We start from the raw sequence: 25,258 nt of genomic DNA on the forward strand, positions 1-25,258 counted from the left end.
CACCCAAACACGTAACATGGCATTTCCAATTTCTGAAGGCAAGAGGCCACTACAAACAGAAATATAATCCAATAATATAAATTATAAGACAGTTGTTCATATATATGCTATAGTCATGGAACATTTAATGTGCAGACAAGGATTGTAGAGGTTCAAATTATACTAAATGATTCCAAATACACGTCTCTAAACCGAAATCATCCTTATATAGGAAAGGCGAGAATTCCTAAAGAGGAATCCAAAACAATATAATCAATGTGTTACCATTTCATATGTTCATAGAAAACATAGCTCTTATACTCAAGGTTTGTGAGTCCAATTAAATACAAAGTTCATGTTCCACATAGAAGACTGTACATTCAAACCTATACGTAAAATGGCATTTCCAATGTCTAACTTTTTGGACAATCAGGAAGCGTAATCATGAACCTAGCCAAATAAAAACAAGGACTGCAGTTATGACAAGTGCTTTTAGCTATCTTAGGTACAAGGACAGTAAGGCGGCCATATCCATGGGATTTGGTTCTGGGACCCCATGCTAACACAAAACTTCATAAATGATCATGTCCCATATTTATAAATGGCAGTAACATGAATGTGCATGCTTTAGCATGTCTGCATTCAAATCTCCACACTATTCACAATTTCTCCAGGTGTTGAGTTTAGTATACTGTACACAGTTTTTCCAGTTGTTGGGAGAGATCTCCAAGAAAGCTACCTATACCGTGTTTCCCCGAAAAATAAGACATCCGCAGAAAATAAGACCTAGTAGAGGTTTTGCTGAATTGCTAAATATAAGGCCTCCCCCAAAAGTAAGACCTAGCAAAGTTTTTGTTTGGAAGCATAGCTGCCAAACAGAATGTCAGAGCATGCAGGATTGGTAAATGTACGTACCATAGAATGTTGTACATGGAAATAATGGTAGTAACAAGAAATTCTTGATAGGATTCACAGTTTGTCTGGTTATGCTGGTTTGTCTGGCCAGTATATAATAAATGTTAATTTTTTTGTTCAACAATAAATGTGAATTCTTTTGCATGGAAAAATAAGACATCTTCTGAAAATATGACCTAGCACATCTCTGGGAGCAAAAACTAATATATGACACTCTTATTTTCGGGGAAACAGGGTATTAACTACAAATCTACAAAACAGTTTACTTACTTCTCAAAATTCATAATTATAGCAATAAAAAGTCAATATAAAGAAAAATATTCACCAAAATAACCACCAAATATTCATCAGAGGCTATGATATGTAACTTCACAAGGATAGAGCTATGAGGCTGGCACGATGGCAGTGCATTTAAATGATCCACAACAGAGTACCAGGCAAGATGTCCCACTGCACAACAGGGGCTCCCATTGTGCAACAAGACAGATTGTACAACAGCTACACTGTTGGCTCTGTTTGCACAATGATCTCTATGGCTCCCCTCCTCAGAAACTGAACACTGTGCAATGATGAAATTCAACTTTATGTGATTGGACATTGGTTTACAATTATGTAACTTCCCAAAAGCATGCCAGCCATTGTTTCTGAAATCATGTGACTTTCTTGGGAGAAACCACAGAGAGATACCAGGTCACAGAGGTAGCCAGAAGAAAGAGCTGAAGTCATCTGATATGAATCAGCAGCTCAAGCTATGAGGAAGAACCAGAGAACTCAGTGGTAGTGCACTTGTTTTGCAAGCAGAAGGTCCTACTTTCGATTCTTGGTGTCTCTAGATCAGTGGTTCTCAAGCTTTGGGTCCCCAGGTGTTTTGGCTTGCTACTCCCAGAAATCCCAGCCAGTTTACCAGCTGTTAAGATTTCTGGGAGTTGAAGGCCAAAACATCTAAGGACCTACAGGTTGAGAACTGCTGCTCTAGATAAAAGGACCAGGTTGTATGTGTCACCCTTAAACTAGAAATCAGTTGCTACTCTAGAGTAGAAACCACCGAGTTAGGCAGACTAATTGTATATCTTTATACAAAGGAGTTTCCAGCATAAGGCTAAAAGGTTCTGCATCTCAAGCAATACCAGAAGAGTAAACCCACATCAAAAACATTCTGAGCCATTACTTCAAGGGGCAGATAAAACAGCTAAGTACTTTAAATGCATTTTCTTTTGCAGGCACTAGACTTTCACCTCATCTCAACTGTAGTATGTGCCCTAATACAAACGTGCAAAAGTGCAATCGAAGCACCTATTCTCCAACTCAGACTTTTCTTCCAGATGCCACGCGGCAGAGAGTGGATGGAAAAGGAGCTGCCAAAACTCAGAAATGCTGTAGATTGAAGGAAATGTGGACCCAAAGAGCCCCTTGCAGGTAAGAACAGATGAAAGACCAACAACAAACAGAAAACTGCAAAGTCTCCAGGTGGCTATAAATGTAACATTAGAAATAAAAAGCTGGGCATGTTTTCAAGAGATGCCTCCATGTTTCTCGAACACCTTGGGCTGCAAACCACCCATCTAAGGAGGATTTTTTAATGTATTGCTTAAGTGAAGCCCTCTGTGCAACCCACTCTATGTGATTAAGTCCATCTTCTATCTCTGGAAACCATTAGCAGAGCACAATAACCACAAAATCATATTCAGTACTATACATGGAGATACAAGTTGGCATTTAAACGCCTATCCCATACATTTACAAAAAGATCACTGCATTAAAGCTGTCTAGACAAAGATTTCAATGCCATCAAAAATGAACCATCTGAGAGCAAATACTTGCTTTGTGAATGCAATGAAATAAAACAGAGAATGGGGAGAGCAGACAGACAGGGCGGCTTGTTTCATTTCAAAAAGAAAGGAGAGAATAAAGGTTGCATGGGTTATACAGACAAGGGGGGTAGCATTATTCCAGTCTCACCTGACTTCTGTCTTTGTCCACCTTCTTAAAACACTTATTCAATGACAGATTGTGCCTCACAGAGTTTTTCCATCCAGTAGGGGCATTTGCAAAATAAGGGAAGTGTTCCAAAATCCAGTTGTATATATCCTTAACAGGCAGCCGTTTGGTTGGAGAGTCTTCAATGGCCATAAATATGAGGCAGCTAAAGGAATAGGGTGGTTTGCAGTTGGGATTCTGCTTGGCATCGTAGGGCATGTCAGCGTGAGCGGGGGACGGAGGGGTGTCATCATCAACGTCCTGCACTGGGCTAACGCTTCTTAAGACTGAGTCGCCAAAACTTTTCAGCAAGTTCTTGCTTTCGTGCAGCCAGTTCAAATTAGTTAGTTCTTCATCCTCCATGGGACCCTTTTCCGACCGGAGAGCAGGCAAAGCAAAGTCTAAGTCCTCATCATCCTGAAGCGTTTTTGATAGGTCTCCATCCCGGTAACACTGGCTCAGTCCGCTGGAAACACTTATTCCTGAGCCCTCTGGTTTCTTACTTGGAGGCATAACTGGACCCATTTAGACTGAGGCTCCTGGTAAAATAAATCCAAATGTTTAAAAAGAATGTTAGCTGGTAAAGACACAGACAGCATTACAAGATTCTCTGATAGCAGTTCCCCGGTCTACAAATCTGGCCTTTCACAAAATATACATTAAAAAACAAAAAAGGCAAAACACCTATAATATATCTGGGTTTAGAGAGAGAGGCCATAGAAAAGGAACAGGATTTCAAGCACTGGCATAAGGCTAATGAAATTCCTGATGTGAGGAGAGAATCTGCACATGAAGTGAAGAGAAAATAAGGCAAATATATGTTCTAGATGTGTTTCTTAAGGGCTCATGCTAGTAAAAACAGTGAGACTTAATGCCTAAGCAAGCACACATAGAGGTTTGGAGGGGAGTTTTGCTGGCCTTGTCACTCTTACAGCTTGTAACAAGCACAAAAAATTGAGAGCTTAAGACCAGTTGCTTCAGATTAAGTTCAGCTGTTTCACTTCCAGTATGAACACAGGCACATTATAATTATAGCCTCTCCGGCTCTGGCTGAATGCGCAAGCAGGCAAAACCCCATGTTTACACACATACAACTAAGCAATCAGCTACAGCTACAAGTTTTTTTGCCTCCAAGAGAATCTCAAAGAGAATCGTGGGTTTAGAAGGAGGATTTAGAGATTCAAAGAGAAAATTACAGATGGGTGACACTAAAGAAAGAAAGAAAGAAAGTGTAAGAGAGATTCCACCACAGTGATGCACATTCAACAGGGAACAGAGCGAGCAATGAATGTGATAAGCGTGACTTAGAAGAAAGCATGAAGAGTGACATCATACACCAATCAGTAGAAACTTTTGTTGCTATATTGGGCCTCACAGAAGACTGTTTCAGAAATGTTAAAGGTGTATTACATTTTAATTAGTTCAAAATAATGTTTTCAAAATCTAAAAAACAGAAAAGCAGGGGTAACAGACAATGGCTTGAACTCACATAGAACAAAAGCTGCTGCATGGACTATTTTAAAAGCATAATTGTATCACAATATATATCTGCTTCTCAACACTCTCCCTGTGAGCATTAAGCTTCTTAATATTACCCAATCGATCCTGCATCAACTTTAGACTATTTTCCCCCTTCAGCAACAGACTGGCTCACAACAGTTCAGCCTTCCACCAAAGGATAAAGACTTTTAAAGAAAAGAATCAGTATTTCTCTAGTGATCACTTTCATTCAGTGAAGAACAGATAAACCTTACATGATTATAAATTGTTTGCAACTTGAAAGTTTGCATTATATTAACAATGGCACCAATGTACTGCACCCATGCTGACTAGGTTGCAGAAAGGGTTAACAGGAAGTGTGGTATACAATTCAACAAAAATGTACCCCACAGGAAGAGGAAAGCTTCAGTGTGCTTCAAAAAAAAGGTATCTGAAAATGGAACTTGTTTTTAAAAAACACTGAAGCAAACTTTTACCAGGAATGGGAGAAAAGGCTTTCAGTAGGACTTCAAACTTTTAAAAACACAGGACCCTGATCACAATACTTCTTAAGGGACTTGAGACTGTCAAGGAGATACTTAGTAATAACCAGGGAAAGTTGTAATTGCATAAGAGATCATTGCTGGAAGTAAACAGTAGTCATAGGATGAAACCTGGATAAAAATGGACAATAGTGTAACTGAGTATACAAAATCTTTGCTGCAAAGCCATTATACAGTGCAGTCGTTCACTTCAGTTCTAAACACGAGAAGGAAAAATACTGAAAGCTGCAAAACAAAGTTAAACCAAAGGTTGGAAACTGCAATTATTTACTGTCAGCCACATTCCCATTGTAAGCTGCTTGGGTCCCTATGTTGGAAGCAAAGAGGGATAAAAATAAAGCAAATAAAATACGTGGGAAGCTTTACCTCCCACACTGGTTTTAAACAAAATGGTTTGGAAACACCACAGCGACGCTACCGTACGCCTGCTGCTCCACGTGGCTTTTTCAACTCCATATGAATATTTAAATTGCATTCCATAATTAAAATGTAAAGAGAATTTACATCAGGAAACGTTCATGATGGAGAGCACTATTAAAAAGGAAGACATAAGGGGAGCTCCGATGCTTCGGCTGCATGGAGAGAAGAGACCTCTGAATGATACACACACACACACACACACACACACACATATATATCTCCACAACATTACAGTTATTTCAACTCCTCTTTCAATCGGGAGCACTGCAGCCAAATGAGTTCAGTACAAACAGAACTCCTGTCCCAGGAGCGAGCTTTTAAATAGGAAAATTATATCATGGCTGACAACATAATTTAATTGCTCTGTTGCTATGACGACATGCTGCTCTCTTTCAGTTTAATTTGCTTACTTGCCAGCGTTCTCCCAAAGGACTGTATCACACCATCAATTTTTCACACAAAAACTAGTGACTCTTCTTTGAAAGCTTACGGTAAACTGTTGAAAGGGACAAGCGGATACTGTGGCTCCAACCCTGCAAATCAACAGCCCTGGCCAAAGTTGGCTTACAATCCAGCCCTCAGAGTAACACAGGAGTAACTTTGACATATTTGTGGGTTTTTAATGGATGGATATTCACAGAAGCAAACTATCTAAACATACTGACCAAAGGTAAATGCCACTGAACTCAAAGGGATAGACTTTACAGACGTATTCTCAATGCACTGTGAGTTCTATGGATATTATTTTGAAATCTACTGGGGAAAACTATATACAACTTATGGTAAAGGCTTTCCCCTGACATTAAGTCTAGTTGTGTCTGACTCTGGGGATTGGTGCTCATCTCCATTTCTAAGCTGAAGAGCCGGCTTTGTCCGTAGACACTTCCAAGGTCATGACTATGGAGCGCCGTTAGCTTCCTGCCAGAGCGGTACCTATTCATCTACTCACACTGGCATGTTTTCGAACTGCTAGGTAAGCAGAAGCTGGGGCTAACAGCGGAAGCTCACTCCACTCCCCGCATTCAAACCACCAACTTTTCGGTCAGCAAGTTCAGGAACTCAGCGGTTTAACCTGCTACACTATCAAGAGTTCCTGATATAAACCACTTAGTTATATACCACTTAGAAGCATGATACCGCGGACCCTCAGTTAACTGGAACTGAAGCAACCGGAAACATTCTGAACTAAAATTGCATATTTTATTCACCAAGCTGTTTTTATAATACAGTAAAACTGGGTTATATTAAGATATAGTTATCTTTATTTGATTTGAATTACCATATTTCAATGTTAATATCAAGTGAAGAGTGTATGGTATGGTATAGTATTAGTTGGGACTATTTCTAATAGTAATTCTCAAGCAACCAGAAACTATGTTTATGTGGCATCTACCACATCCCCATTGATACAGGTTAGCTGAGAGTCTACTATACCAGACATGGGCAAACTTGGGCCCTCTGGGTGTTTTGGACTTCAACTCCTACCATTCCTAACAGCCTCAGGCCCTTTCCTTTTCCCCCTCAGCCGCTTAAGCGGCTGAGGGGGAAAAGGAAGGGGCCTGAGGCTGTTAGGAATGGTGGGAGTTGAAGTCCAAAACACCTGGCGGGGCCAACTTTGCCCATGTCTATACTATACCTTTACATTTCAACAACTGTTTTATTTTGAGTTTGATATTTTATCATAACGTTACTAACGCAGGAAACAGAAATGCAAGAACTCTGGGAACACCATGCTTTTTAAAAGGCATTAAAAAGGGACCCAAAACACGGCTGAAAAGTCTCACACCTTTCCCCTAAAAACCTTACAATCCAGGAACCTCGCATCACAATCCGACACACACTGACGACAGGCAATGCTCCCAGCACTTTAAGAGGAACGGGCCCGGCAAACAATCCGGCATCTTAAATTACAGTTACATTACTCGGTGCAGAAACCTGGCTTGGATTTAACAGCTGGGGAAATACAACTGATCCTTACACAACTGGGCTCCAAAGAAGTGTAGATTTGCCAAATCGCTTGGCAAGACTTCACGGGGGTGCTACAATTCAGCAAATATTTTGCAACCGAGATCTGCTCCATCTGATAGGCCCACAAGCGGGTGCGTACGAATGCAAACTTTCTGGCTGCACCCTTTCTTGCACGTCCCAAACTGATAGGACAAAACACACACAGGAAATGGGAGGGGAAGGAGAAGGAAACCAATGACAGACTACTTACTAAAGCTTTCCAGAGAAACTACGATATACATACAGCATTACAGATCAGGCGTCTGTCCTACAACGAAGACGGGAGGAAGGGGAAAATAAGGCAGATCGTCATTTGGAAGGGAAGGAAAGAGCAATCCGGGAAGGACAGTTTCCTCCTTGCTGCACTTTGCTACACTCCCTGCTCTACTTGTCAAAAACATTTGAAGGGGAAAAGCAGCCTGCTGATTGGTGCAGCTCCCAATCAATCATCCCTGTTGCTAGGAGACTGGCAAACTGCACTTCTTCCTACACAGGGCCCTTTGCAGCAAGCATACCTTCAATGCTGATTAGATGTCATAAAGCTCGCCTTGGCCTTTCTTCTCCCGAATCGTGCCATAATAAAAGGCGGAAAAGGAGGAACGAACCCCATTAGATTGAAGAATGTCTTTCAGAAACCAACAACAGGGCATTTTTTCCCTATTTCTAATAATAACGACCAATTTTTTTTAATTAAAAAAATCAATCTTATGCTGGTTCTTTTCTATCAAGAAATATGGGTATGAAAACAAACAAACAGATAAACAAACCGCCACTGAAGAATTTAGTTATAAGACAGGGAAAGGCTTTTAAATTTTTTTGCAGAAATACTGAAAACTTAGCCTAAAGAAGAGTGGGTTGCTGTGAGTTTTCCAGGCTGTATGGCCATGTCCTAGAAGCATTATCTCCTGACGTTTCACCCACATCTATGGCAGAGGTTGTCAAGGTCTGTTGGAGACTAGGCAAGTGAGGTTTATAAATCTATGAAAGGTTCACAGTGGGAGAAAGAACTCTTTGTCTGTTGGAGTCAAATGTGATTGTTTTATTCAATTAGCATTGAAAAGCCTTGCAGCTTCAAAGCCTGGCTGCTTTTTGCCTGGCAGACTCCTTTGTTGGGAGGTGTTAGCCGGCCCTGATTGTTTTGTGCCTGGAATCCCCCTGTTTTCTGAATGTTGTTGTTTATTTACTGTCCTGATTTTGGAATTAGTTATGAGGTTTATATATCTGTGGAAGGTCCAGGGTGGGAGAAAGAACTCTTTGTCTGTTGGAGACAAGTGTGATTGTTTCATTTAATTAGCATTGAAAAGCCTTGCAGCTTCAAAGCCTGACTGCTTCATGCTTGGGGGAATCCTTGATTGGGAGGTATTAGTTGGCCCTGATTGTTTCGTATCTGGAATCCCTCTGTTTTCTGAATGCTGTTATTTATTGACTATCCTGTTTTTGGATTTTTTTAAATACAGGTAGTTAGATTGTGTTCATTTTCTGGGCTTCCTCCCTTTCTGCTAAAATCGTCCACACGCTTGTGGATTTTAATGGCTGCTCTGTGTTGTGCTGGCTCTTTTCTATCAAGAAATACGGATATGAAAACAAACAAACAGATAAACAAACCTCCCACGAAGAATGTTGTTATCTAGAGGAGGAAAGGCTTGCAGTAGACTCTCATTTATCCAACACTTGCTTATCCAACATTCTGGATTATCCAACACATTTTTGTAGTCAATGTTTTCTATATATCGTGATATTTTGGTGCTAAATTCGTAAATACAGTAGTCTCACTTATCCAACGTTCTGGATTATCCAAGCCATTTTTGTAGTCAATGTTTTCAATATATCATGATATTTTGGTGCTAAATCTGTAAATACAGTAATTACAACATAACATTACTGCATATTGAACTACTTTTTCTGTCAAATTTGTTGTATAATGTGATGTTTGGCTGCTTAATTTTTAAAATCATAACCTAATTTGATGTTTAATAGGCTTTTCCTTAATCCCTCCTTATTATCCAACATATTCGCTTATCCAACATTTATTTATTTATTTCTGGTATTTCTACCCCACCCTTCTCCCCTGGGGCACTCAGGGCGGCTTACAAATTGGCAACACAGTGCCATCACATCAACAATACAATACAAAAGGCATTAAAAACCAAAAACATTTTAAACCAATATATACAATAATAAAACATTCTGCCGGCCCGTTTATGTTGGATAAGTGACTCTACTGTATTTTTTTTTTTTTTGCAGACATACCGAAAGCTCAGCCTAAAGAAGCCTGGAGTTTGTTTTTGTTTCCCCTCCTCTGGGCACAATCAGTTCCTAACTTTGCAACGTCAACTCTAGGCTCCCAGAGTTTGAGCAAAAGCAGACAAAACAACAAGGACCTCATGACACTAGAGCTTGGATCCACTTTGTGCCAGTAAAAGTGTAATTAATGCTAGTGTGGCTCAGGCATGGGACAACTTGGGTCTTTCTCCTCCAGGGGTCTTGGACTTCAACTCCCACCGTTCCTAACAGCCTACTACAGCTCCCAGAAGCCCCCAGCCTGCATTCGCAGGCTGGGGGCTTCTGGGAGCTGTAGTAGGCTGTTAGGAATGGTGGGAGTTGAAGTCCAAAACCCCTGGAGGGGGAAAAGGCCCAAGTTGGCCCATGCCTGGTGTAGATACACACCTCTCCTACTCCTTGCCTCCCCCTTCCTCCTTCTCCCAATGCAGGGGAATCTTACGCAATCCTTGCCAGGCCAACGCCACGCAGCCCGCATTCCGCCACTACTCACTCACTCCCTCCTCACTCACTCACTCACTCACTCACCTGCCTGGGGAAGAGCTCTAGATTTCCCCCGCCGTGGCTGCCTCTTTCCTTGCCACCATGACGCCAAACTTTTTCACCCCGAGGAAGGAACGAGGAGGCATCGCGGCTTCCTGGCGCCGGCAACACTGTATCCTCCTCCGGAGCCGGGGGGTGGGAAGGGGGCATGGGGATGGCTTGGGGACCTTCCTGCTGCCCCTCTTTCCTTCCCCTCCCTCCGTCCTCCGTCTAGACCCCTCCCGAGCGAGCTGCGACGCCGCCAAAGGACGCCGCCAAATTGTTTCCACTGCAAACAACAAAAAAAAGGCAACACATGACCGCGGGAGGGAAGGAGGGAGGGAGAGACAGAGAGAGAGGGAGGAGGGCCAGGCACAGCAGGGGAAAAGGAGGAGGGGAAAGAGAGAGAGACTGAGAGAGAGAGAGAGAGGAAGAGGAGGGACCCTCTCTCTCTCTTTCTCTTGCTGGGAAAAGCCCGACCGCTCTCTCTCCGGCCGCCAATGCAAGTCCCTGCCTTCCTTCTCTCCCTCCTCTCTCTTACTTTGCTCCCTTCCTTCTCTCTTTCTTCTCCCCTTCTCTGTCTTTATCTCTCTCACCTTCTCCTTTCTTTCCTCCCCTTCTTTCTCTGCTTTCTTTCTTTCCCTCTCTTTCGGGTCCCCTTCTATCCCGGGATCTGATCCCAGCTTTTCTGTTTTGGGCTGGATTATATGAGTCCCCACTGCCAGATCATATAAAACCTGGGATATTTTTTTATCAAATTGAGAATACAGCTCCAGTAGAGTCTCGCTTATCCAACGTAAACGGGCCAGCAGAATGTTGGATAAGTGAATATGTTGGATAATAAGGAGAGATTTTAAAAAAGCCTATTAAACATCAAATTAGGTTATGATTTTACAAATTAAGCACCAAAACATTATGTGATACAACAAATTTGACAGAAAAAGTAATTCAATACGCAGTAATGTTATGTTGTAATTACTGTATTTACGAATTTAGCACCAAAATATCACGATGTATTGAAAACATTGACTACAAAAATGCGTTGGATAATCCAGAGGCCTGGATAAGCAAGTGTTGGATAAGTGAGACTCTACTGTACTTGAAGAATGGAATTGACTACTTTAGGTTCTCCATACCTGCATAACCACCACCTGAGGAAGACTACACAGTCGAAACCGGTCGTGGATGGTGACTAACCTTGGACCTATTTAAAACATTGGATTTCATAAAAGGATTCACTTACTTGGACGTTTAAATTTGGACTCACAATTAGTGACTTATACAGCCCTCTATGTGGAACATGAACTCTGGTGGGCATTGGACTCACAAACACTGAATATAGTTTTACTTTCTATGTATATATGTGTGTAGGTAGCACATGGATTATATTTTGGTTTAATTACTGTTTTATAGTTCATATTATTGGAGTATATTTTTTATCGTGTCAGAAGCAAATTGAGAATACAACTATAATGTACAGTGTTCCCTCACTTATCACAGGGCAGGCCTGTAGTGGGGGTGGGGGGTGGGGGAGGTGAGACTCTATTTATTTACATCACTTTTACCCCGCCCTTCTCACCCGAAGGGACTCAGGGCAGCTTACAACAGTTGGCAATTATATTGCCCAAAATACATTCAATAAAACAGTAACAGAATCCATAAAAAATAAAACAGTACCACATTAATTAAAGGTAAATGGTTCCTCTGATGTTAAGTCCAGTCATGTCTGACTCTGGGGGTTGATACACATCTCCATTTCTAAGCTGAAGAGCCGGCGTTGTCCGTAGACATCTCCAAGGTCATGTGGCCGGCATGACTGCATGGAGCGACGTTACCTTCACGCTGGAGCGGTACCTATTGATCTACTCACATTGGCATGTTTTCGAACTGCTAGGTTGGCAGAAGCTGGAGCCAACAGCGGGCACTCACTTCGCTCCCGGGATTTGAACCTGGAACCTTTCGGTCTGCAAGTTCAGCAGCTCAGCGCTTTAATGCACTTCACCACCGGGGCTCCTTCTACCACATTAATTACAACTCTAATTAAACTCTATTAAACCATGATTTATAAAATTAAAAATGCATATATAGTTAAGTGGGGACTCATATATTATATGAGTCCCCACTGCCAGATGATAGAAAACCTGGGATATTTTTTATCGTGTCAGAAGCAAATTGAGAATACAGCTTGACAGGTTATGATTTTACAAATTAAACACCAAAACATCATGTTTTGCAACAAATTTGACAGAAAAAGTAGTTCAATACGCAGCAATGTTATGTAGTAATTACTGTATTTACGAATTTAGCATCAAAACATCATAATGTTTTGAAAACATTGACTACAAAAATGCGTTGGATAATCCAGAACGTTGGATAAGTGAGACTCTACTGTATTTTTTATCGTATCAGAAGCAAATTGAGAATACAGCTATAATGTACAGGGTTCCCTCATTTATCGCAGGGCAGGCCTGTAGTGGGGGGGGGGGGGGGTTAGGGGTTCAACCCCCCCCCCCCAAATTTTTCAGGTTAAAAAAACCCTGGCTTACTCATGAATTTTAACTGGTTAACCAAATCCCCATGCTAAGTCTATGAGATGCAAAAAATTAAGAGTCCCTCCAGAACTGCAAGTACAGCAGAGTCTCACTTATCCAAGCCAAACGGGCTGGCAGAGGAAGAGTGACTTTCCACTCCTCTCAACCCAAAAAACATTTTGGGTGCATCTCCACTGTAGATCGAATACAGTTTAACACCACTTTAACTGCCATGGCTCTGTGCTACGGGATCACGGAGTTGTCGTTTTGCAATGTCTTTAACCTTCTCTGGGTCCAAGTCCTACAGGGCTTTGGAGATTGTGAGTACTACTTTGAATTATTCTACCTGGAAACAAACCAGGAGCCAATGCCGCTGTTTTAAGCGGGGAGTTATAGCTCAACATTCTGGCTGCAGCATTTTGAACCCACTAGAAATTTACTTACACATTGCAAAGACAGCCCCATGTAAAGAGTGTCACAGTACACCAAATGGGATGTAAAGATATATGTCACCTTTGCCAGATCTGGCATCTGAAGTAGTGGGTGCCGCCAACACTATAGTTTTAGCTGTGCGAAGGCACTCCTGGGGCCACTGCTGGAATCCAGGATCAGAGACCAGTCCAAGAGAGACCCAAAGAGCAGACTTGAGAGTTCAGGGGGGATATAATCCATCTAATACCCTAAACCCTAAAAAGTAATGCAGTTTGACACCTCTTGAACTGCCATAGACTCAATGCTGTGGATTCATGGGAGTTGTAGTTTTGCAAGATATTTAGCTTTCTCTGTCAGAGTACTGATGCCTAGTTAAACCAACTCCCATGAGTTACCAAATTCACTAGGAAAGATATCCTAATGTGTGTTATTATTTGTGTTCAGTGCAATCCTATTAATAAATTATGACGCACACCGAGTATAGGACTACTGCTGTGTCTTCTCTGTTTTCTCTCAGTCCCTCATTTATAAAGAGTGAAAACAGAAACTCTTGTGATCCTTGACACCTATTTCACACATTTGCTTACCCCCCCCCCCCCAACTTCCAGCACCGGGATTGATTTCCTTGAAGGAGAAAGCAGATATTTTATGGGAGTGCCTTTTTGACACAAGGTAAATGGATCAAAAGAATGGCACACTCTAAAAATGTGCAAATCTTTACAACAGAGAAAGAAACAAAGGAGGCACATTGTGCTGCTAAAATGTGGTTCTAAAACATAATTCTGCAATCCTATCCATATTTCTGAAGTGCATCCCACTTAATTTTATGGGTCACAGTTCTTAAAAAAGGATAATGTAGCACTATAATGTGTGTATAGATAAGAGAGTAACATCTGAAACAATGTTTTAAAAAGAAATATCCCTAAACATGATAACTCAAGCAATGTCTACTGTAGAAGTGAAAATGTAATACATTTTTGCCAACTGTTCTAAGCAGTTCCTTCAAATCTGTCACCTGTCATCCTGCAAAGAGGTGGCACAGTATGGCTGGATCTACACTGTCATATAATCCAGTTTTGGAGTCCAGATTATCTACTTTAACTAGATTGTATGACAGTGTAGATGGGGCCTTAAAGGTAAAGGTAAAGGTTTTCCCCTGACATTAATTAAGTCTAGTCATGTCTGACTCTGGGAGTTGGTGCTCATCTCCATTTCTAAGCCAAAGAGCCGGCGTTGTCCATAGACACCTCCAAGGTCATGTGGCTGGCATAACTGCATGGAGTGCCGTTACCTTCCTGTCTGAGTGGTACCTATTGATCTACTCACAATTGCATGTTTTCAAACTGCTAGGTTGGCAGAAGCTGGGACTAACAGCGATCGCTCACGCCGCTCCCTGGATTCGAATCGCTGACCTTTCAGTCAGTAAGTTCAGCAGCTCAGCAGTTTAACCTGCTGCGCCATCGGGGGCTCCAGATGGGGCCTTAGATCATGGCCATCCAGCTCTCTGAACTTTATTGTCCTGTGCCTTCAAGTAGTTTCTGACTTATGGCAAACCAACTATAGCAGGTATGGGCAAACTAAGGCCCAGGGGCCGGATGCGGCCTCCTGGGCACTTACCTCAGGCCATTCTCATTTTCCTTGTCCTCTTGGCATAAGGACAGGGTGGCCCACCTTGTCCCTATGCCAAAAAGATGAGGGAGGAAGGCATGCGGCAGCTGAGAGTCCTCTGGAGCCCACTCAGCCACTGCCTCTCTCACCCTCCTCCTGGCATAATGTGAAGAGGACAGCCTGAGGATTGAGAGGGAGGATCAGGGCAGTTGCCACATGTCTTGCCTTTCCCCCAGCATATGGATGGGGTGAGCAGCCCCATCCTTATGCTTGGAGAACACTCTGACGATGACCCAGGCCCTGCCCTCTCAGGCCCCCCCACCCAATGTGTGCCTGGCACCGTTCCTTCTTGACTGGGCCTGCAATGTGGCCTCAAGGCAAAAATATTTGCCCATGGCTGAACTACAGGCTTCATATTTGTAAATCTTGCCATTGCTGAGATGGATAGATGAGGTTCTTAAGCTTAACAGCCCATTGATGCCTGTTTGTAATCATATTCTCCATCGAACATTAGGATGAAAATGATGCATCTACACTACTTGAACCATGTGTCAATGTTCTGAAATCATGGGAGCTGTAGTATTACTAGGTTTTTAGCCTTCTTTGCTGAAGAATGCTTTTGTTTCACCAAACTACAAATTCCAGCATTCCATAACATTGAGCCATGGCAGTTTAAGTGTAGATCAGGCATGGGCAAACGTGGGCCCTCCAGGTGTTTGGACTTCAACTCCCACAATTCCTAACAGCCTACCAGCTGTTAGGAATTGTGGGAGTTGAAGTCCAAAAAACCTGGAGGGCCCACGTTTGCCCATGCCTGGTGTAAATGTACCTCAAGTCTTTCCTTTATTTCTCTTCCCATCTACAGGTGCATCTTTACTGAGCAGATTTTTCCTACTCAGTTTTGCCATATATCGGTATAAAATAGAAGGCTTTCCCCCTCATTCCTGGACTGATTGCTGAGGCTGAAAAGTATCCATGGTTCCAACTTGAACCTAACATTTCTTTTCATATAGAAACTAGAAATACCAGGAAAAGATTATTCTATATTTCTTACTTAAAATTACATGAGAAAGTTAATATCTGAGAAACATTCCCTGGATACTACTGTCAAGAATTTCTCAAAACAGATTTGTACAGATAGTCTGTCTTTTCTCCCTTCACTGGCTTTCTCTGCTTAAGAGGAAAAAACCAGGCAGAAACAAAAGGGAAATGCAGGATCCCCCATAGACTTCAGGGAATGGAACATTCTGAGTACATGAAAGAAGCGCAGTGTGGAAGTTCTCTCTGCAGTGGTTCCTCATAAGTTCATGACGTTTTCTTGGCATCTACTAAGTGTTCCTTTCTGAAGACTACAAAAGACTAGCAGTCAGGTCTCTGATGCACATGTTTGCAGGCTTTCATAGGGAAAAGGAATGCATTGGTTGTGCTCAACAAGTTCATATAGCCAATGAGAAGCACCTTTGACTGCAATCCCATATTCACTTGCTGAAAAGCAAATTGCATTGAATTAATAATAGCCAGGTAAATTTGCTTAAGGTCAACGGATCTAAGATCACATTCACTGTAATAGGAAAATCAAGGTCAAGCTCTGAGTTGTTCTCATATGCATAAGGCAAGGGAAAAAAAACTATGTACTAAGCTAGAATGCTAGATCATAAGGCCACGAACCAGAATGTCTTTTAATGGGGACTGGACTAATTGATACAAATTATATCTGTCTATGGCTTTCAATCAATATAGTTTTAATTACTTCTGTTACCACTGGCGAATGTGTATTATTTGCGTTGCTGTGAGTTTTCTGGGCTGCATGTTTCAGAAGCATTTTTTCCTGAGGTTTCACCCACATCTATGACAGGCATCCTCAAAGGTTGTGTGGTCTGTTGGAAACTAGGCAAGTGGGGTTTATGTATCTGTGCTTAGTTTCCAACAGACCTCACAACCTCTGAGGATGCCTGCCATAGATGTGGGCGAAATGTCAGGAGAAAATGCTTCTGAAACACGGCCATACAGTGTGGAAAACTCTCAGCAACACAATGATTCTAGCCACGGAAGCCTTCGACAACACATTGTGTATCATTTTCTGGGCAACATGAGCAGGATGGTGTTCTTGGACTTATGTCCTGCTTTGGAGATTCTTGTAGGCATCTGATTAGTTACTCTGGCATTAAAATATTGTGCTCAATAATCTTTTCTTTTGATGAAGCATAGTATCGTATTTTTCACAGGCTCTATATGAAAGTTACTAACACATCGATCACACACAGAACTGAGTTCTCCAGACCATATGTTACTTATGCATGTTTTTGCCCAGAGAACTACAAAAAAATCCACATGCATAACAGTGCAAACCAAAGAAAGAAAAATAAGTTCCTGATTTTTATTCCTTCCGATCTGTCACATAAATCCACATGCTGAACTGAATTTTCAGACTTCTTGTAATTGGCCCTCCATATCCACTGATTCTGCATCTATGGATTCAACCATCCATGATTTGAAGAAGAAAAAAAGACATTCCAAAAGGTAAACCTTGATTTTGCCATTTTATACAAAGGATGTCATTTTACTATACCATTTTATGTAATACGATGTGAGCATCCAATGATTTTGGTTTCCATTGGAGGTCCTATAACCAAACCTCAGCATATACCAGGGGCCCACTATCCAAATACGATTTATTAAAAGAAAATTGCATCTCTAGCTGATCTCTAAGATCAGCTAGAGATAATAATTCTAAAAAAAAATGTCTCCTATGAATGTGGATGATCACAACCATGTTCATAACAATGCCGGGAATCACAGCAGTCCTTTTCCTTTGGAAATGGACAGGAGACCAGGACAGCATTACTACTTTACCAGGCCTGCATCAGAAACTAAAAATAGCTTTCTTTTTAGTCTTACAGATTGAACATCTCCAAAATGGCACCCTCACAGTTGGACTCCACTCCCATATTCCTTACACAATAGGAAGCATGGGGATTGTGCAATTTGTTGTCCAATGCAAAATGGGAACAATTACATTATGGGCTAATAGCACTGTACCTACATGAATCCTCTGAAATGCAGCTCAGTTTATGCCTTTTCGTCCCTGAGTCTTATAGGTTGAGAACAATAGAAGAAGCTTATCTGGGATATTGTGTAACAAATTCCCATACTACACAACCCAACTTGGTGCTTCTAGCCAATCCTGTATCTTACCAGTGACAGGAATTAATAATTAAAACAATGGCCCTTGTAGAGCAAAATACCATTGTTCTTTTATCCTTACTTGCCCTGCAAGCACAGTCTGTTTATTTAAAGCTAAAGCGGACCTAGAATTATTGAGTCAAACATCTCTTATCTCATGGCCATTTCGTTGTTTTTAACATGCAATCCAAGTTACCAAATACTGACCCCACCCATAGAAACGCATGCACTCAAAGAGCTCTGAGAGTTACTTCAGAGCGACATAAGTAGGTAAATCAACAAGAGAGGAGACATTCCCTGTTTGTTTGCTACCAGTGTCAAAAGTCAAGTGTCTCAAAAAGAAGCATGTAGGGCAATTTAACAGCCAGGGTTTTCAGTTGCAGTATAGAAGCACTCCTCTGGGTTGTTTTGATTTCTATTTTAAAAAAAGGCATAGTCAAGAGAGGGAAGCATGGAACTGTCCCATTTATTAAGGAACTTGTTCTATGCCACTTGATGTTAACAGAGAAGCGACATTTTAATTTAAAATTAAATTAATTGGCAGTTCTGGAACCTAAATTACAAGAGAGGAGTATGAAATCCATGTGAGATACAATAATGACTCTCAAGGTCCAACTGGCAAAGATTTGCATTCTAACAGCACAATCTCATGCGTGTTTACATAGAAGCCTCATTCTCACTATGTTCATAGGGACTTATGACCAGGATGGCAGCATCATTCTAGCAAGTGCTGAGTGCATTGAGTTGCACACAACACCAGGTTTGATTGGATGAAGCAATAACTTTACAAATACCTTATCTCTTCCAAAACATCTCTCACTCGCTCATATGCAGAACATTCAATAGGCATGGACAAACAGTGAACAACCTATCGTCCCCCAGATTATATTGGACTGCATTCCACATCAGCCTTAATCAGCACAGCTAATAGTGTAGAGTGATGAGTACCTTTAGTGCTATATCTGGAGAGTCATAATTTGCCTAACCCTATTGTATTCCTAGCTGCCAACATGGTTCAGTGGTTTGAGTGTTGATTACAATTCTGGAGACCAGGGTCTGAATCCCTGCTTGGACCTTGGGTGGCCTTGGGCAGGTCACTCTCTCAATCTCAGAGGGAGGCAATGGCAAACCATTTCTAAACAGATCTTGCTAAGAACACCCTGTGATAGGATGCCTTAAGATGCCAAAGGTAAAAAGCTACTTGAAAGCACACAACAACAACATGGAAACCTGCTCAACCATGGAAACCCATTGGGAGATGAGTCACATTCTCTCTACCTCGGAGGAAGGCAATGGCAAACTTCCTTTGAATAAATATTGCTAAGGAAATCAGATGAGAGAGTTGTCATAAGTCAGAGTCGACATGAAGGCATGTAACAACAGCCATGTGTATAGATGAATGATGTATTATTTTGTTTATATCCTGCCTTCCTCCCAATACAGGACACATTTATAACATGGCTTCACTTAAATATGTTTACATTTATCCCATGGTCTTATGCAATATCGTTGCATAGCCTAAGAATGCCTTCACACAAGGCTTCTTCAAGAACACTTCAACTGTCCTCATCTCTGTCACTGATTAATACTGGATTGACTATAGAAAGTAAATTGATTGGAAAACCTAGATTTGTTGGAATAAACAATTGCATTAAAAGAGACAGAAAAACACACTAGATCTTACACCCTTCCTTCCTCACTCCAGAATTCCTAAAGTGAATGGGTGAGAGGAAACGAAAAATACAGAAAATTAACAAAAGCAGCATTGGCTTTTACAGACAATTCCAGCTTCTGTATAAAAAAAACATGTAATAACCACCTTTATTTTTTTAGTAGTAAAAGATGCAACTATCTACTTGCACAGCTGCAGCTCCGAAATAGTGGATTTTTTTTGGTTCATTTGTGAAAGGAAAGAACTATTGGTATCAATTGTGGAAGGAAAGACCCATTGGGAGGGAGAAATTATCTCAGTGCAACAAATGTAGCTCACAAGTTACATTGGGGAGAACAAACTAAGTACCTGTATAACTTTCCTTATATTGGCCATGCAGCAAAATGCAACAAAATCCAAATCGATAAAAGAATGATACCTATTATCTGCTAACCAAAATGCAGAAAGTACATTGTGCACACTTTTGAAGGTTCACGAGCTTCTTCTTTGCTTGATAAAGAACTCAATGAAACGTTAAAAACCTGCAAGATATGCTTTTAGCATTTTGGTTGGTCAATAAAAGTATGGCCCTTTTGTAGATTTAGTTGTAGTTTCCTGATATAGATATACCCAGGAATAGAGAGCAATGCCAATTTCACATGCTTATTCTGAAAGGAGAGGTGAAATTGTCAGAAATAGTAATGTCCCTTCCTCATTGCTAGAGTACACAGGTGCATCCCTTATTGAATATTCTCCTATTTTCTTTCTCCCTCTGCCCCCAATAAAAAGCTTGGGATCTTATTACATCTTAGAAACTAACTAAGGCCCCTTCCACACTGCCCCAGGATCTGATCTCGGATTATCTTCTTATCCCAAATTATCTAGCAGGCTCAATGGAGTTCTGTCTACAACACTGCTTCTTAAACTGTGGCTCCTAAACTCAAATGGGTCTTTAGCTCAATACTGAGGTCCTGAAAAAATTGGCAATAGTAGAAGTTTTCTGAACATCACCTACGGTAGTACTGCTTTAGATGTTTACACAAATTTGTTGTGCAGTGTTTACAGGGGAATCTGCAGAAGATGCTTTAGCTGTACAGTGTTCCCTCACTACTTCGTGGTTCACTTTTCGCGGATTCACTGTTTCGCGGTTTTTCAATAAACTCTAAAAGACTATTATAAATCATAAAAATTACAATTTACAGCCTAAGGAAGGAAGGAAGGAGAAGCCAAAGGGAAAGAAAAGGAGCCCAAATGGCAACAGGAGAAGAAGGCGATTTATCAACACACGATTGGTTGATAAAGACTTAAAATAGTGTATAACTACTAAAATAATGTATAAATATTAAAATAAATATAGTGTCCCTACTTTACGGATTTTCACTTATTGTGAGTGGTCCTGGAACCTAACCCCAGTGATAAGCGAGGGAACGCTGTACTTTATAAAAAGAAAAATCAGCCTATTCAGCAAGCCTTACATATGTTAACTTGTTATCAGTAAAAGTTTGACTTTTATGCCTATTTTATATACTTATATACCTGGGCTCATGAAAATTTCAAGGACCAAAAGATTACCCAAGTGGAAAAGTTTAAAAACCCCTGGTCTGCAATAACAATATGAGCTAACATATTGAGCATATACACTCATGTCCGAGTATGATTGCCTTCTTAGTGTAGGGTCTGTAGGTGACTGCAGAGACCTATTGTTGACCTGAATGCAGAGCTGAACATAGATGGATAAGAAATTTATACCAGGGAAGGGAAATGGGTGACTATGCAGATATCTTTGGACTGAAACCATCAGTCCTATCCAGTATCACCAATTGTATACCATGATGAGAACTGTAGTTCAGAAAGATCTGGAGGTACTCTGTTACTGGATTAAACAGTCCAATAGACAAACAAGGTCCTCTGCTTCCAACTCTAGGGATGCATCTATACGGTGGAATTAATGCAGTTTGAAATCACTTTAACTATCATGGTTTAATGCTATAGAATCATGGGAGTTGTAGTTTTACAAGATCTCTAGCCTTCTCTGCCAAAGAGTCTTGGTGCCTCATCAAACTACAAATTCCAGCATTCTACACCATAGTGTCATGGCAGTTAAAGTGGTGTCAAATTGAATTAATTCAACAGTGGAGATGCAGCCAAGCCAATTCCTGATCTAAAGAGACAGCCAGCAAAAAATTATTCCTGAGTCCAAGCACAGGTCTCTGTGTCTCTCTAACTCATCTAACTAGATACAGACCAATTTATTGACAAACAAACCTTGCATTTGGATCACTTCCATGACATATTAGTATATAATGAATGTTATACAGTCGCCCTATTGCTTTCTGTTACGGACTATTCAAGTTCTCATTTATACTTAACCTGCAGCACAGGAAAATCTACAGAGACCAGAATTTATTGAGAAAATGAGCGTCGCAGCAAATCTTTAAACAAGTGCATATGAGGTTAACAACAATCAGTGGAAGTAAATTATATGTCTGGAGTTTCTACATTTTTGAAAATACAATTTTCATGCCATAAAAATGCTGTGAAATATTTTGTGTAACTGTCTGCTGATCATAACTGTGATAGATGTTGCTATTCTAGTTACATGTGCTTCCCACTTATAATGAGACGCTGTATACTTTGCTCTAAAATTATACACTTTAAGCACATTGTCAGTAAACATTGCAAACCTAATCAAGAATACATTGACTCATGAATGATGGGAAACACACACACCAATACTTGCAGGGCAGAGATAGGAAAAACAGTCAACTTGTTCAGATTTCTTATCAAAACACAAAAATATTAGCCTCTAGGGAAATTAACACAAGAAAACTATTATGAACAAGTTCTTTAGTTCAAAATAATTGCTGGTTATCCATCAAGTCAAACAAAAACTGTATCTCTCCTATACTGAGGCCAGAAATCAGGGTAAATTGATTGAGTACATTTCACATCCACTGGGAATGTATCAACTATAGTATCCAAGTTTGATACTATAGTTTGATGTGGCATCTGTACTTTTTGGCAGATAATGCTAAACCCTTATAAAACTAAAAGGTAAAGTCCTGACGTTAAGTCCATTCGTGACCGACTCTGGGGGTTGGTGCTCATCTCCATTTCTAAGCCGAAGAGCCGGCGTTGTCCATGTGGCTGGCATGACTGCATGGAGCACTGTTACCTTCCCGCTGGATAGGTACCTATTTATCTACTCACATTTGCATGTTTTCAAACTGCTAGGTTGGCAGGAGCTGGGGCTAACAGCGGGTGCTCATTCTGCTCCCGGGATTTGAACCTGGGACCTTTCGGTCTGCAAGTTCAGCAGCTCAGCGCTTTAACACACTGCGCCACTCCCATAATTCCATAGCATTGAGCTATGGCAACTAAAGTGGTGTCAAAATGCATTCATTCAATAGTGTAAATGCACAAAGGTCTAGAGTGTTCACCAGTGGGTCCAGATACTACTTAGGGCAGACCTACAGTTATCCTAGCAAGCATGAAGCCATGACACAACCTCAGCAGCAGATATCAAGGGGAATCCAACACCAACTCTGAAATCACCCCATCAAGTTCAGGAAAGGAGATTGTTAAAAAGCATAAGTAGGTGGTACGGCAACAGAATCTGCAGACTGTGGGACAGGACACCTAGTCAAAGACACTTCGTCAAGTGGGTGAAATCATGATAGATCACTACAGCTCTATCTCCCAACCCACCCAGGTCTCCCCTGCGGAGTACAAAATAAGATTTGCCAGGCAAAGCTAGAAGAGATGTTCTCTCGTTCTCGCTCTCTCTCTCTCACACACACACACACAGACAATCACATGCAGACAAACACACAGAGACACAGCTTTATCTATCTGGCTTTCAAGCTAGGTAAGTGTGTGTTAAATTGCTGAGCTGCTGAACTTGCTGACCGAAAGGTTGGCAGTTCGAATTCAGGGAGCGGAGTGAGCTCCCGCTGTTAGCCCCAGCTTCTGTCAGCCTAGCAGTTAGAAAACATACAAATGTAAGTAGAGCAATAGGTACTTCTCAGATGGTAAGGTAATGCCGCTCCATGCAGTCATGCCGGCCACATGACCTTGGAGGCGTCTATGGACAGCGTCGGCTCTTTGGCTTAGAAATGGAAATGAGCACCAACACCCAGAGTCGGACACGACTAGACTTAATGTCAGGGGAAAACCTTTACCTTTACCCTAAGTGTGTGTGAGAATCAAGTCCTAAATAGCATTTCTTTTCACCCATTCACCAGTCTGGCATCCAACAGCAGCATTTTCAACCCAGTAGTGTTTCTGCTCTCCTGTACATTATTGATTGCAACTTTTAGCATTTAAGGTTTTGGCTTGTATTGGATTTGTATTGTTTGGGTAGGATAAGGAAATACGTATATATGAAGCATTCATGTTAACAATATTGTTTCAAGTGAAAAGAAAAGGCTCAATTAAATAACTGTTACTTTCTCCAAATGAGTTAAGAAGCATAAAAATCGTTATTAGACCAGATCCTGAAATCCTCACTTGCTTTTCCTCTCATATATTCATTTTCTGCCACTGTTTCCTTTTCCTTTTACTCTATCAATCTTCCCAATTTCAGATCCCACTTCTTCTTGATTCAGCCTGTTGTATATTTGGTTCTCCTTTCAAGGATGTAGTCCTGGAGCATAAAATCTGCTAAATAGTCAAACATTTTTAAAACTTCTCCCTTTCTATGCTCTTTGCATCTCAATGCCATAGTTGCTTGGGCGGCAAGTGTCATAAATTTTATTATTTCTGCTCAATCTTTAATGTTTTTCTTCCTATCTACTTTCTGGATGAATTAGCTTGATCAGTTACTTATAATTTGTTATAGAGTTATTTCCACCTTCTTTTCTATTTGTTTCTAAGGACTTCATCAGACGGAACTGGGGAAAACAGGGGGAAAGGGGAGAAAATGGTCTTCTTTGCATGTTGAATCTTCTTTGCATCTTTATCACCATCACACAGGATCGCCTCCTCCCACCTCTAGCTCAACCATCATTAGAGGAGACACAAAGCATTGTTCTTAAGACAGACATCACTTTTATGGGCTCCTTTACTTTCCCTCTCAGGCCCCTTACTTTCAAGGAGATACAAGGCACCATTCCTAAAGATCTTCTCAGCTTCTCAGCTCCCAATGCACATGGAAACAGGAGATTAACTGTATTAGAAGTGTGTTGAAATGGGAATTCTCAAATGTGGTAATGACAGGTATCTCACATACAATCCCTAGTACAGTGTTCCCTCACTACTTAGTGGTTCAGTTTTTGTGGCCTCGCTGTTTCGCGGTTTTTTAATAAACACTAAAATAATAGTATAAATCATAAAATAATATTATAAATCCCTCTTTCTACTTCCTTTCTAACGAGAAGCCTAAGGAAGGAAGGAAGGAGAAGCCAAAGGGGGAGAAAAGGAGGCTGAAGCAGCTTTGTTTTCACCTCACAAGGCAGCGGCAGCAGCGGGAGCTACTTGCCAGTGAGATTGTAAACAACACAAATATAGCGTCCCTATTTCACAGATTTTCACTTTTCACGGGTGGTCCTGGAATGTAACCACCGCAATAAGTGAGGAAACACTGTATAATATATTAGTACGGTAATAATCCATATTATATACCTCCCAACATTTCACAGATGAAAACTGGGACACAGGTGGCCAATCAACATCAGTGTGTGGTGGCAATGGCAACCTTTATTAATGAAGAA

The 25,258-nt window shown here is 41.0% G+C and overlaps 1 protein-coding gene across 8 annotated transcripts in view; it reads right to left on the minus strand.

Moving 5' to 3' along the window:
• Positions 1-25,258, minus strand: part of foxn3 (forkhead box N3) — a 255,664-nt gene that overhangs the window by 175,507 nt on the left and 54,899 nt on the right. For 2 of the 8 annotated variants that reach the window (XM_008115747.2, XM_008115463.2), the window contains exons 1-2: positions 10,149-10,597; positions 2,854-3,410 (exon numbers count right to left, since the gene is read on the minus strand). In XM_008115747.2, coding sequence (XP_008113954.1) covers positions 2,854-3,396 — 543 coding nt within the window. In that variant the 5' untranslated portion in view covers positions 3,397-3,410; positions 10,149-10,597. Of the gene's footprint in view, positions 1-2,853; positions 3,411-7,311; positions 7,449-7,551; positions 7,713-10,148; positions 10,600-25,258 lie in introns of those variants that run through there. The other 6 variants (XM_062968393.1, XM_062968392.1, XM_008115505.2 and 3 more) reach the window with 5 other exon arrangements.

The sequence above is a fragment of the Anolis carolinensis genome, chromosome 1 (genome assembly GCF_035594765.1).
Source record: "Anolis carolinensis isolate JA03-04 chromosome 1, rAnoCar3.1.pri, whole genome shotgun sequence".
Classification (NCBI taxonomy): domain Eukaryota; kingdom Metazoa; phylum Chordata; class Lepidosauria; order Squamata; family Dactyloidae; genus Anolis; species Anolis carolinensis.